The 12,316-nt window shown below is 45.5% G+C and overlaps 1 protein-coding gene across 2 annotated transcripts in view; it reads left to right on the forward strand.

Moving 5' to 3' along the window:
- LOC129708446 (dysbindin-like) overlaps positions 1 to 12,316 on the forward strand; it is a 155,961-nt gene that overhangs the window by 140,802 nt on the left and 2,843 nt on the right. For both annotated transcript variants that reach the window (XM_055654224.1, XM_055654233.1), the window contains one exon: positions 6,649 to 6,792. In XM_055654224.1, coding sequence (XP_055510199.1) covers positions 6,649 to 6,792 — 144 coding nt within the window. The remainder of the gene's footprint in view (positions 1 to 6,648; positions 6,793 to 12,316) is intronic.

Raw genomic sequence — 12,316 nt, forward strand, 5'->3', positions numbered from 1 at the left:
TTTAAAAGGAGTGAATTGGGACATTTTGTTTTATGGGAAGGATGTAGAAGAGAAATGGAGAACATTTAAAGGTGAAATTTTAAGAGTACAGAATCTTTATGTCCCTGTTCGGTTGAAAGGAAATAGTAATAATTGGAAAGAGCCATGGTTTTCAAGGGAAATTGGACACTTGGTTCGGAAAAAGAGAGAGATCTACAATAATTATAGGCAGCATGGAGTAAATGAGGTGCCTGAGGAGTATAAAGAATGTAAAAAGAATCTTAAGAGAGAAATTAGAAAAGCTAAAAGAAGATATGAGGTTGCTTTGGCAAGTAAGGTGAAAGTAAATCCAAAGGGTTTCTACAGCTATATTAATAGCAAAAGGATAACGAGGGATAAAATTGGTCTATTAGAGAGTCAGAGTGGACAGCTATCTGCAGAGCCAAAAGAGATGGGGGAGATATTGAACAATTTCTTTTCTTTGGTATTCACCAAGGAGAAGGATATTGAATTATGTGAGGTAAGGGAAACAAGTAGAGTAGCTATGGAAACTATGAGATTCAAAGAAGAGGAAGTACTGACACTTTTGAGAAATATAAAAGTGGATAAATCTCCAGGTCCTGACAGGATATTCCCTAGGACATTGAGGGAAGTTAGTGTAGAAATAGCAGGGGCTATGACAGAAATATTTCAATTGTCATTAGAAACGGGAATGGCGCCAGATGATTGACGTACTGTGCATGTTGTTCCGTTGTTTAAAAAGGGTTCTAAGAGTAAACCTGGCAATTATAGACCTGTTAGTTTGACGTCAGTGGTGGGCAAATTAATGGAAAGGATACTTAGAGATAATATATATAAGCATCTGGATAAACACGGTCTGATTAGGAACAGTCAACATGGATTTGTGCCTTGAGGGTCATGTTTGACTAATCATCTTGAATTTTTTGAAGGGGTTACTAGGGAAATTGTGATGAGGGCAAAGCAGTGGATGTTGTATATATGGACTTCAGTAAGGCCTTTGACAAGGTTCCTCATGGAACGTTCAATTGTTGGGTATTAATGGTGGAGTAGAAAGATGGATTCAACAGTAGCTGAATGGGAGATACCAGAGAGTAATGGTGGATCGCTGTTTGTCAGGTTGGAGGCCAGTGACTAGTGGGGTGCCACAGGGATCTGTGTTGGGTCCACTGTTGTATGTCATATAGGTCAATGATCTGGATGATGGTGTCGTAAATTGGATTAGTAAGTATGCAGATGATATTAAGATAGGTGGTGTTGTGGATAATGAAGTAGATTTTCAAAGTCTACAGAGAGATTTATGCCATTTGGAAGAGTGGGCTGAAAGATGGCAGATGGAGTTTAATGCTGATAAGTGTGAGGTGCTACATCTTGGCAGGACAAATCAAAATAGGACTTACATGGTAAATGGTAGCGAATTGAGCAATGCAGTTGAACAGAGGGATCTAGGAATAACTGTGCATAGTTCCCTGAAGGTGGAATCTCATGTAGATAGGGTAGTAAAGAGAGCTTTTGGCATGCTGGCCTTTATAAATCAGAGCATTGAATGAATGAATGAATGCATGAATGTATGAATGATGAATGAATGAATGATGAATGAATGAATGATTGAAAACTTTATTGTCATTCAGATATACACCTAGACACAGTGCACCTTGAATGAAATTTCGTTGCATTTTACTCTCCAAAATCAAGTAATAGTTAAAAGTTCTAGGTGCGTCCATAAAAATGCCTCATGCGCATGGTTCTGTAAAATAAATATATATAAAAAAGTTTTTAAAAAGTGACGATATTTAAAAAGTTCTAGCCTCGGTTTTTTTGATTGTTCAGTAATCTTATGGCCTGGGGGATGAAGCTGTTGCAGAACCTGGTTGTCCCGCTCTTCATGCTGCGGTACCTCCTCCCAGAGTTAAGCAGTATGAACAGTCCAAATTGTGGGTGTGTGGAGGCTCTGGTAATGCCCTTAGCTCTACTCAGACAGCGCTTGTACCCCATGTTCATGATGGAAGGAAGAGAAGTCCCAATGATTTTTTCCGCTGTCCTCACCACTCTCTGAAGGCACTTCCAGTCCGCAGCTGTACATCTGCCGCACCACGTGGAGATGCAGCTGGTCAGGACCGACTCAATTGTGCTTCTGTAGAAAGTGGCGAGGATGGGAGGGTGGAGGTGTAAACTTCTCAACCTGCGGAGGAAGTACAACCGCTGCTGTGCCCGTTTTGCCAGAGATGTAATGTTTGTGGACCAGTTTAAGGTGTCCGTTATATGCACCCCCAGGAACTTGATGCTTTTCACCTGCTCCACTGCTGAGTTGTTGATGCAAAGTGGAGTGTGACTGGGCTGAATTTTCCTTCTGAAGTCGACGACAATCTCCTTGGTTTTGTCCACATTTAGGAGAAGGTTGTTCCTGCTGCACCAACTCACCAGCTGTTCCACCTCCTGTCTATATGCCTGGTCGTCGTTATTGCGGATGAGGCCCACCACTGTTGTGTCATCCGCGTATTTGATGATATGGTTAGTAGTGGACCTGGCGACACAGTCATGTGTCATCAATGTAAAGAGCAGCGGACTCAGGACACAGCCCTGAGGGGAGCCGGTGCTCAGTGTGATGACCGAGGAGGTGTTCTTCCCCACCCGCACAGACTGTGGTCTTTCAGAAAGGAAATCCAGGATCCAGTTGCATAGTCTGTTATTGAATCCTAAGGGTGCCAGTTTGCTCACTAGATGCTGGGGGATTATCGTGTTAAATGCTGAGCTGAAATCAACAAACAGCATCCGCACGTGGGTGTTCCTCTCCTCCAGGTGTTGTAGGCTCAGGTGGACTGCAGAGGAGATAGCATCCTCTGTGGAGCGGTTCGGGCGATAAGCAAACTGGAACGGGTCAAAACTGGAGGGGAGTTTAGAGACCATGTGCTGCTTAATAAGCCTCTCAAAGCACTTCATAATTATTGGTGTGAGTGCTACGGGGCGATAATCATTCAGGCAGGTTATTGTGGACTTTTTGGGAACTGGTATGATAGTGGCTGTCTTGAAACATGATGGAACAATGGCCTGGTTCAGGGAGGTGTTAAAAATGTCTGTCAGAACCAGAGCCAGCTGGTCGGCACATCCCCTAAGCAGACGCCCCGGTATATTATCCGGTCCGGCTGCCTTTCGCTGGTCAATGCCCTCCAGGATTCTGCGGACTTCAGCAGTTTCAAAAGACAGTGTCTGTTCTCCTCGTTGTGGCTCTAATTTCCTCACTGTAGTGGTGTTCAGTGCCTCAAACCTGCCGAAATGATTATTTAGTTCATTTAGAAAGTCTGTGTCATCTTTACAAGACATCTGAGGGGCCTTGTAATTTGTTATGGCCCGGATGCCATTGAGTATAGAAGTTGGGATGTAATGTTAAAATTGTACAAGGCATTGGTGAGGCCAATTCTAGAGTATGGTGTACAATTTTGGTCGCCAAATTATAGGAAAGATGTCAACAAAATAGAGAGAATACAGAGGAGATTTACTAGAATGTTGCCTGGGTTTCAGCAACTAAGTTACAGAGAAAGGTTGAACAAGTTAGGTCTTTATTCTTTGGAGCGCAGAAAGTTAAGGGGGGACTTGATAGAGGTCTTTAAAATGATGAGAGGGATAGACAGAGTTGACGTGGATAAGCTTTTCCCATTGAGAGTAGGGAAGATTCAAACAAGAGGACATGATTTGAGAATTAAGGGACAGAAGTTTATGGGTAACATGAGGGGGAACCTCTTTACTCAGAGAGTGGTAGCTGTGTGGAATGAGCTTCCAGTGGAAGTGATGGAGGCAGGTTCCATTTTATCATTTAAAAATAAATTGGATAGGTATATGGAAGGAAATGGAATGGAGGGTTATGGTCTGAGCGCAGGTATATGGGACTAGGGGAGAATACGTGTTCGGCACGGACTAGAAGGGCCGAAATGGCCTGTTTCCGTACTGTAATTGTTATATGGTTATATTCTATTATCAGGAGGCTCCTCTTAAAATGCAAGTCATAACATTATTTTTTGCTTACATTCCCTATGCTAAAGATATGTCTGAATTTAACAACTGAGGGAGGTGGGGTAGGTGCTGGACGGGGGATGTTGGTCAAGATAATTTACACCGGGAAAAAATATCTGAGCTAAGTGCGCATCTCAATTTCAGATTATATGTCAGGATATGTCAGATACAGGAAAAAGGGACCAGGGAGTCACAGTTGAACAATAAGGGGTAGGTCATTTTGGACTGAGATGAGGAAAAACTTCTTTTTCATCCAGAGAACTGTGAATCTGTGGAATTCTCTGTCACAGAAGGCAGTGGAGGCCAATTCACTGAATGTATTCAAGAGTTAAGGGCCTGTCCCACGAGCATGTGACTCCATGCGGCAAGCGCGACCTAACGTGGTTACTTGAGCCGTACGGCCTCGAGGGGCCGGTCCCACTTCGATTGCCGGAGCCGTATGGAGTTTTGCGGAGCTGGTCCCGACATCACGAGGGCTCCGAAAAACTGACCGTGTTCAAAATTTCTGCGCGGCAACGGCCTGCCGGCCTGCAGCCGCCTCGACGCCGTACACACCGCCTCGACGGGCGTGCGCAGCGTCTTGACGCCATACGTCACTTGCGAGCTTCCCGCGGACTTCGCTCGAATTTCATGTCACTCACCCAACCTCCGCGCGGCCCCCGCTTCCGTTTGGTCGTGCTCGCCGCATGCAGCTGCATGTTGGTGGGACCGGCCCTGTACGGGGATCACTCGACCACTGCACAGCCCCCGCTTCCGGTTTGGTCGCACTCGCTCGCGCTCAGGTCGCATGCTCGTGGGACAGGCCCTTTAGACATAGATCTTCAACAGAATCAAGGGAAATGGTGAGAAAACAGGAACGGGGTACTGATTCTGGATGATCAGCCATAATCATATTGAATGTGATCATGGCTGATCATCCCCAAGCAGTACCCCGTTCCTGCCTTCTCCCCATATCCCCTGACTCCACTATCTTTAAGAGCTCTCTCTTGAAAGTATCCAGAGAACCGGCCTCCACCGCTCTCTGAGGCAGAGAATTCCACAGACTCACAACTCTCTGTGAGAAAAAGTGTTTCCTCGTCTCCGTTCTAAATGGCTTACATCTTATTCTTAAACTGTGACCCCTGGTTCTGGACTCTCCCAACATCGGGAACATGTTTCCTGCCTCTAGCGTGTCCAAACCCTTAATAATCCTATATGTTTCAATAAGACCCCCCTCTCATCCTAAACTCCAGAGTGCACAAGCCCAGCCGCTCCGTTCTCGCAGCATATGACAGTCACGCCATCCCGGGAATTAATCTACGTTGCACTCCCTCAATAGCAAGAATGTCCTTCCTCAAGTTAGGGGACCAAAACTTCACACAATACTCCAGGTATGGTCTCACTGGGCCCCAACACAGCTGCAGAAGGACCTCTTTGCTCCTATACTCTACTCCTCTTGTTATGAAGGCCAACACGCCATTCGCTTACTTCACTGCCTGCTGTACCTGCATGCTTACTTTTATTGACTGATGAACAAGGACCCCAGATCCTGTTGTACTTCCCCTTTTCCCAAAGACACCATTTAGATAATAATCTGCCTTCCAGTTTTTGCTACAAAAGTGGATAACCTCACATTTATCCACATTAAACTGCAGCTGCCATGCATCCGCCCACTTACCCAACCTGTCCCAGTCACCCTGCATCCTCATAGCATCCTCCTCACCGTTCATACTGCCACCCAGCTTTGTGTCATCTGCAAATTTGCTAATGTTACTTTTAATCCCTTCATCTAAATCATTGATATATATTGTAAATATACTGTAAGAGAAGGTTCCCAGTGATGGATGGATGAACAAAAGACTCTAACAATAAAGTTGCGATCAGAGGTTAGGCGCTACGGTGGCGCAGCGGTAGAGTTGTTTCTTGGTTTCTTGGTCCTCCAAAATATACCAAATGGAATTTAAACTGGAGGTGGCCTCACAACGCCAGAGACCTGGGTTTGATCCTGACTACGGGTGCTGTCAGTACGGAGTTTGTATGTTCACCCTGTGACCTGCGTGGGATTTCCCCGGGTGCTGCGGTTACCTCCCACATTCCAAAAACGGACAGGCTTGTACGTTGATTTAGCTTCAGTAAAATTTGCAAATTGTCCCTAGGATAGTGCAGGATATTGCTAGTGAGGCAGCATTTGGTGAGTTGGTTAGTATTTTTCAGAAGCAGTGCCTGACACATTAATGCCAAGGGATTGTGACTGTAATCACCGCTTGCAGCATCCTTCTGACAGGGGGGCAGTGGTATCTAAAGCAACCTAGTTATCCCTTAGATAGTCACAAGCTGGAGTAACTCAACGGGTCAGGCAGCATCTCTGCAGAGAAGGATGGGGTGACGTTTCTTCAGTCTGTCAGGGGAGAGAGAGACACCGAGATATGGAAGGGTAAGGTGTGAAAACGAGAGGTCAAAGAGGTCAAAGATCAAGGAAAATGTAGAATAGACTGAGAATCCAAGACTGAAGAAAGGCCTAGACTGGAAACGTCACCCATTCCTTGTCTCGAGATGCTGCCTGACCCGCTGACACAGTAGTACAAATGTGGCCTCACCATTCACTTGCATCAATTTTTGTGTTCTGCTGTGGTTTTAATGTGTTTGATGTTGATCATTTTGCAGAGCCCATTGGCAGCATGTCCTCCATGGAGGTCAACGTGGACATGCTGGAACAGATGGATCTCATGGACGTGTCTGATCAGGAAGCTTTGGACGTATTTCTCAACTCAAGTGGAGATGATAACAATGAAAATTCTCCAGTGTTCGGTAATGTTTAATTAGTTTCGTTTAGAGATAGAGCACGGAAAGAGGCCCTTTGGCCCACCGGGCCCACGCAGACCAGCGATCACTAGTTCAATCCTACACACACCAGGGGCAATGTACAAACCTGCTTGTCTTTGAAGCATGGGAGGAGACTGCATTGCACTTGCCGAATAGCGAAAGGCCTCGATTGAGTGGATGTGGAGAGGATGTTTCCACTTGTGGGATAGTCTAGGACCAGAGGTCACAGCCTCAAAACAAAGGACGAACCTTTAGAAAGGAAATGAGGAGGAATTTCTTTAGTCAGATGGTGGTGAATCTGTGGAATTCATTACCACTGAAGGCTATGGAGGCCAAATCAATGGACAATTTTAAGGTGTGGATTAGTATGGCTGTCAGGGGTTATGGGGAGAAAGCAGGAGAATGGGGTTGGGAGGGAGAGATAGATCAGCCTTGTTTGAATGGCAGAGTAGACTTGATAGGACGAATGACCTAATTCTGCTCCTAGAACTTATGAAACCAGAGCAACAGGGAGAACGTACAAACTCCGTACAGACAGCACCCATAGTCCAGCTAGAAACCGAGGTCTCTGGTGCTGTAATGTTCTGTTCCTGCATGTAGGCGTCCAGAGACCAAATTAACTGCGTGAAAAGTGATTTGTGAATTACACTGGTCACAAAATAGTCTCACAGGTCTGCCTGTTATAAATGACGTTTTAAAAGTGTCAGGGAAAGTTTCTTCATGGATAAGAAGTTTAGAGGGATTATGGGCCAAACGCAGGCAGGTGGGACTAGTGTAGATGGGACATCTTAGTCGGTCTGGGCTGAAGGGCCCGTCTCCACACTGTATAACAGGAGTGGATGGGAGGACCTGGGGAGGGGGTCACAGGGCCCAGTCGCTGCAGAAAGTTGAGGGGAGGGGAAGAAAAAAAGGGAAAGGTGGAACTGGTGATAGGATTCCATTGGTCGATGTCAAAGCAACTTATCCAACCCTGGGTAGACAAATGTGCTGTAGAAACTCAGCGGGTGCAGCAGCATCTATGGAGCGAAGGAAATAGGCAACGTTTCAGGCCAAAACCCTTCTTCACACTGATGCAGGGTGGGGAGAAGAAAGGAGAAAGGAAGAGGAGGAGCCCGAAGGCTGAGGGAGAGCTGAGAAGGGGAGGAGGGGAGGAGACCGCAAGGGCTACCGGAATTTGGAGAAGTCAATGTTTATGCCGCTAGGGTGCAGACTGCCCAAGCGGAATATGAGGTGCTGTTCCTCCAATTTCCGGTAGTGCTCACTCTGGCCATGGAGGAGGCCCAGGACAGAGAGGTCAGATTCGGAATGGGAGGTGGAGTTGAAGTGCTGAGCCACCGGGAGATCAGGTTGGTTATTGCGGACCGAGCAGAGGTGTTCGGCGAAACGATCGCCAAGCCTACGCTTGGTCTCACCGATGTAGATCAGCTGACATCTAGAGCAGCAGATGCAATAGATGAGGTAGGAGGAGATGCAGGTGAACCTCTGTCGCACCTGGAACAACTGCTTGGGTCCTTGAATGGAGTCGAGGGGGGAGGAGGTAAAGGGACAGGTGTTGCATCCTTGTGCGTGCTTGTGACAGCTCAAGTCTGCCACCATGTGGTGGATGTGTGCATCAGTCTGCACACTAATGACCAGACGATGTGACAATTGCTCAGAAATGCATCGAAGATGTGCAGTGTCATTTTCATGTCTGCACTTTAGATTTTAGTTTAGACTAGAGATTCAGTGCGGAAACAGGCCCTTCGGCCCACTCAGTACGCTCCAACCAGTGATCACCGCATCCACCAGCACCATCCCACACACTAGGGACAAGTTACAATTTTTACCCAGGCCAATTAACTTCCAAACCTGTATGTCTTTGGAGTGTGGGAGGAAACCGGAGAAACCCACTCGGATCATGGGGAGAACGTACAAACTCCGTACAGACAGCACCCGTAGTCAGGTTGGAACCCAGGTCTCTGGCGCTGTAAGGCAGCAACTCTACCGCTGCGCCACCGTGCCACCTCACCCTTTGAGTTGGAATTGATCTATCAACCTGGGACATGGAGGACACAGCCAACTTAAAAGAGAGAGAATCAAATTACTTATAGCGACTTTCAGCAAAGTTAATAATCCATGAAATAAGTAAACAGGCAGAATTGAGCAGAAAGGAGCCAAGTTAAATTTGCATTGGAAATAGATTGCCTTAAGGAATGATTAAATCTATAATACAATGGAGAGCAAGTACACAATTCATGAGTGTAGTACCACAGGTGAAAGAATGCGCTTTTTAGTCATTTGTGGCTATTTTGTCCATCTCAAGTGTACAAAATCATGAGAGGAATAGATCGGGTAGAGGGATTGTAGATCGAGGAATTGCCCAGAGTAGGGGAATCAAGAACCAGAGGACATAGGTTAAAGATGAGGGGGGGATTTAATAGGAAGCTGAGGGATAACTTGTTCACACAAAGGGTTTTGTTGAATTAAGTTTAGTTTATTGTCGCATGTACCGAGGTTCAGTGAAAAGCTTTGAAAATGGGTGTATGGAACGAGCTGCTGGAGGAACTAGTTGAGGCAGGAACTATCGCAACGTGTAAGAAACATTTGGACAAGTACATGGATAGGACGGGTTTGGAGGGATATGGTTCAAACACAGGGAGGTGGGACTACTGTAGATGGGGCATGTTGGTCGCTATGGGCAAGTTGGGCCAAAGGGCCTGTTTCATTCTGTATCACTCTATGATATTCAAGCCAATCTCATGTGGAAAGGAGGTTGAAGTGGGACTACATATAAATTAATATAATATAAATAAATGCAGAGGCAGCATAATATAATTGGGGAATATTCAACAAAGGATTAAAGCACAGCATGGCCAAATGGGAAAATTAAAATGCCATTAATAGTTTGAACCAGATTCTGACACTGGAAGGCATTTTACATCAACACCATTTTATTTAATAAGGGCCAAACACAGGCAGGTGGGACTAGTGTAGATGGGACATGTTGGCCGGTGTGGGCAAGTTGGGTTGCAGTGCCCATTTCCACCTGTATTGCTGCATGACTATAGTTATCTGTAGCTACTTGGGCATCTGGAATCCTGCCCTTGGATGTAATCTATAAGACCACAAGACAGAAGTTCAGAATTAGGCCATTCGCCCCATCAAGTGTGTGCTGTTATTTGATATGTTTTTACCAATGAATCCCGTTCTCCTGCCTTCTCCCCGTAACTTTAGTTTATGGGGAGAACGTACAAACTCCGTACAGACAGCACCCGTAGTCAGGATTGAACCCGGGTCCTCTGGCGCTCTATAGCTGCGCCACTGTGCCATAAGAGTATAAGACACAGGATCAGAATTAGTCCCTTCGGCCCATCGAGTCTGCTCCACCATTCGATCATGGTTGATCCAGTTTTCCCAATGAATCATATTTTCTTGCCTTCTCCCCATAATCTTTGAATATCAGGTTACTAATCAAGAACTTGTCAATCTCTGCCTTAAAAATATCAGTGCTTGTTTTTGAACACTTTCACTGCTTTCAAGTAGATTAGAGTGTGGTTAACTTGCCCAAGTCTAGAACTAACTTAAAAGCAATGTGCTGGAGAAACTCAGTGGGTCAGACCCGTGTTCTGAGCACCTCCAGCCTGAGCCCAGTAAGATTTTGGCATTGATAGCAGGATATATCTATCACCCCTGTATTGCTGCATGACTATAGTTTATCTGTAGCTACTTGGGCATCTGGAATCCTGCCCCCTTGGATTGTAATCTATAAGACCACAAGACAGAAGTTCAGAATTAGGCCATTCGCCCCATCAAGTGTGTGCTGTTATTTGATATGTTTTTACCAATGAATCCCGTTCTCCTGCCTTCTCCCCGTAACTTTAGTTTATGGGGAGAACGTACAAACTCCGTACAGACAGCACCCGTAGTCAGGATTGAACCCGGGTCCTCTGGCGCTCTATAGCTGCGCCACTGTGCCATAAGAGTATAAGACACAGGATCAGAATTAGTCCCTTCGGCCCATCGAGTCTGCTCCACCATTCGATCATGGTTGATCCAGTTTTCCCAATGAATCATATTTACTTGCCTTCTCCCCATAATCTTTGAATATCAGGTTACTAATCAAGAACTTGTCAATCTCTGCCTTAAAAATATCAGTGCTTGTTTTTGAACACTTTCACTGCTTTCAAGTAGATTAGAGTGTGGTTAACTTGCCCAAGTCTAGAACTAACTTAAAAGCAATGTGCTGGAGAAACTCAGTGGGTCAGACCCGTGTTCTGAGCACCTCCAGCCTGAGCCCAGTAAGATTTTGGCATTGATAGCAGGATATATCTATCACCTAGAGTTTAAAGATGCAGCTTAAATCACAAGATCATAGATCATAAGTGATAGGAATAGAATTAGGCCATTTGGTAAATGAAGTCTACTCCGCCGTTCAATCATGGCTGATCTATCTCTCCCTCCTAACCCCATTCTCCTGCCTTCTCCCCGTAACGCCTGACACCTATAATAAACAAGAATATATCTATCTCTGCCTTAAAAAATATCCACTGACTTGGCCTCCACAGCCTTCCAAAGAATTCCACAGATTCACCAACCCTCTGACTAAAATCTGGCAAGAGATCACATTGTTGTTGTGTGGTTTTTTTTTATCACAGTCAACGACAATTTATTATTAACTGTAAACTAACTTTGTGCGTTTTTGAAAGAATCTGCTGGAATCTAAAATTAAAGAGCTACTGGCCAATTGGCACATGATTGAATGTGGAATGATCCATGATCCCCACCACTTATCAGCATTGCTTCCATCTTGGCAATAAGATGGCGGCACGGTGGCACAGCGGTAGAGTCGCTGCCTCCCAGCGCCACAGATCCGGGTTCCATCCGACTACGGATGCTGTTTATACGTTGTCCCCATGACCTGCGTGGGTTTTCTCCGGGTGCTCCGGTTTCCTCCCACAATCCAAAGACGTACAGGTTTGTAGGTTAAATGGCTTCGGTAAAATTGTAAATTGTCCCTAGTGTGCAGGATAGTGTTAGTATACGGGGTGATCGCTGGTTGGCTCAGACTGTTTCTGCACTGTATCTCTAAAGTCTAATACAGCACCGTGTACAATGTAATTTAGCACTTTGAAATATTAAAATATTATTGTAGAGTTCTGCATTGTTGGAATAAAGAAAGGCCTAGATAGAGTGGATGTGGAGAGGATGTTTCCAATAGTGGGAGAGTGTAGGACTAGAGGGCACAGCCTCAGAATAAAAGGACGTTCCTTTAGAAAGGAAATGAGGAGGAATTTCTTTAGCCAGAGGGTTGTCATAATCATACAACACAGAAACAGGCCCTTCGGCCCGACTTGCCCATGCTGCCCTATCCATAGTATAGGTATGTTACAAAACCTACCTGAATCGTGGCTGAGAATCTGCCCCACCCCGTGTGCGTGATTTTGGCGCTGTTTAGAGGGGGCTGGTTTAAAACACGATTTTTACTAGGCTGTTGCAATCGAAAATGTTAAGCCCAGTAAATCATTAACGA

The sequence above is a fragment of the Leucoraja erinacea genome, chromosome 2 (assembly GCF_028641065.1).
Source record: "Leucoraja erinacea ecotype New England chromosome 2, Leri_hhj_1, whole genome shotgun sequence".
In the NCBI taxonomy this organism is placed as follows: domain Eukaryota; kingdom Metazoa; phylum Chordata; class Chondrichthyes; order Rajiformes; family Rajidae; genus Leucoraja; species Leucoraja erinaceus.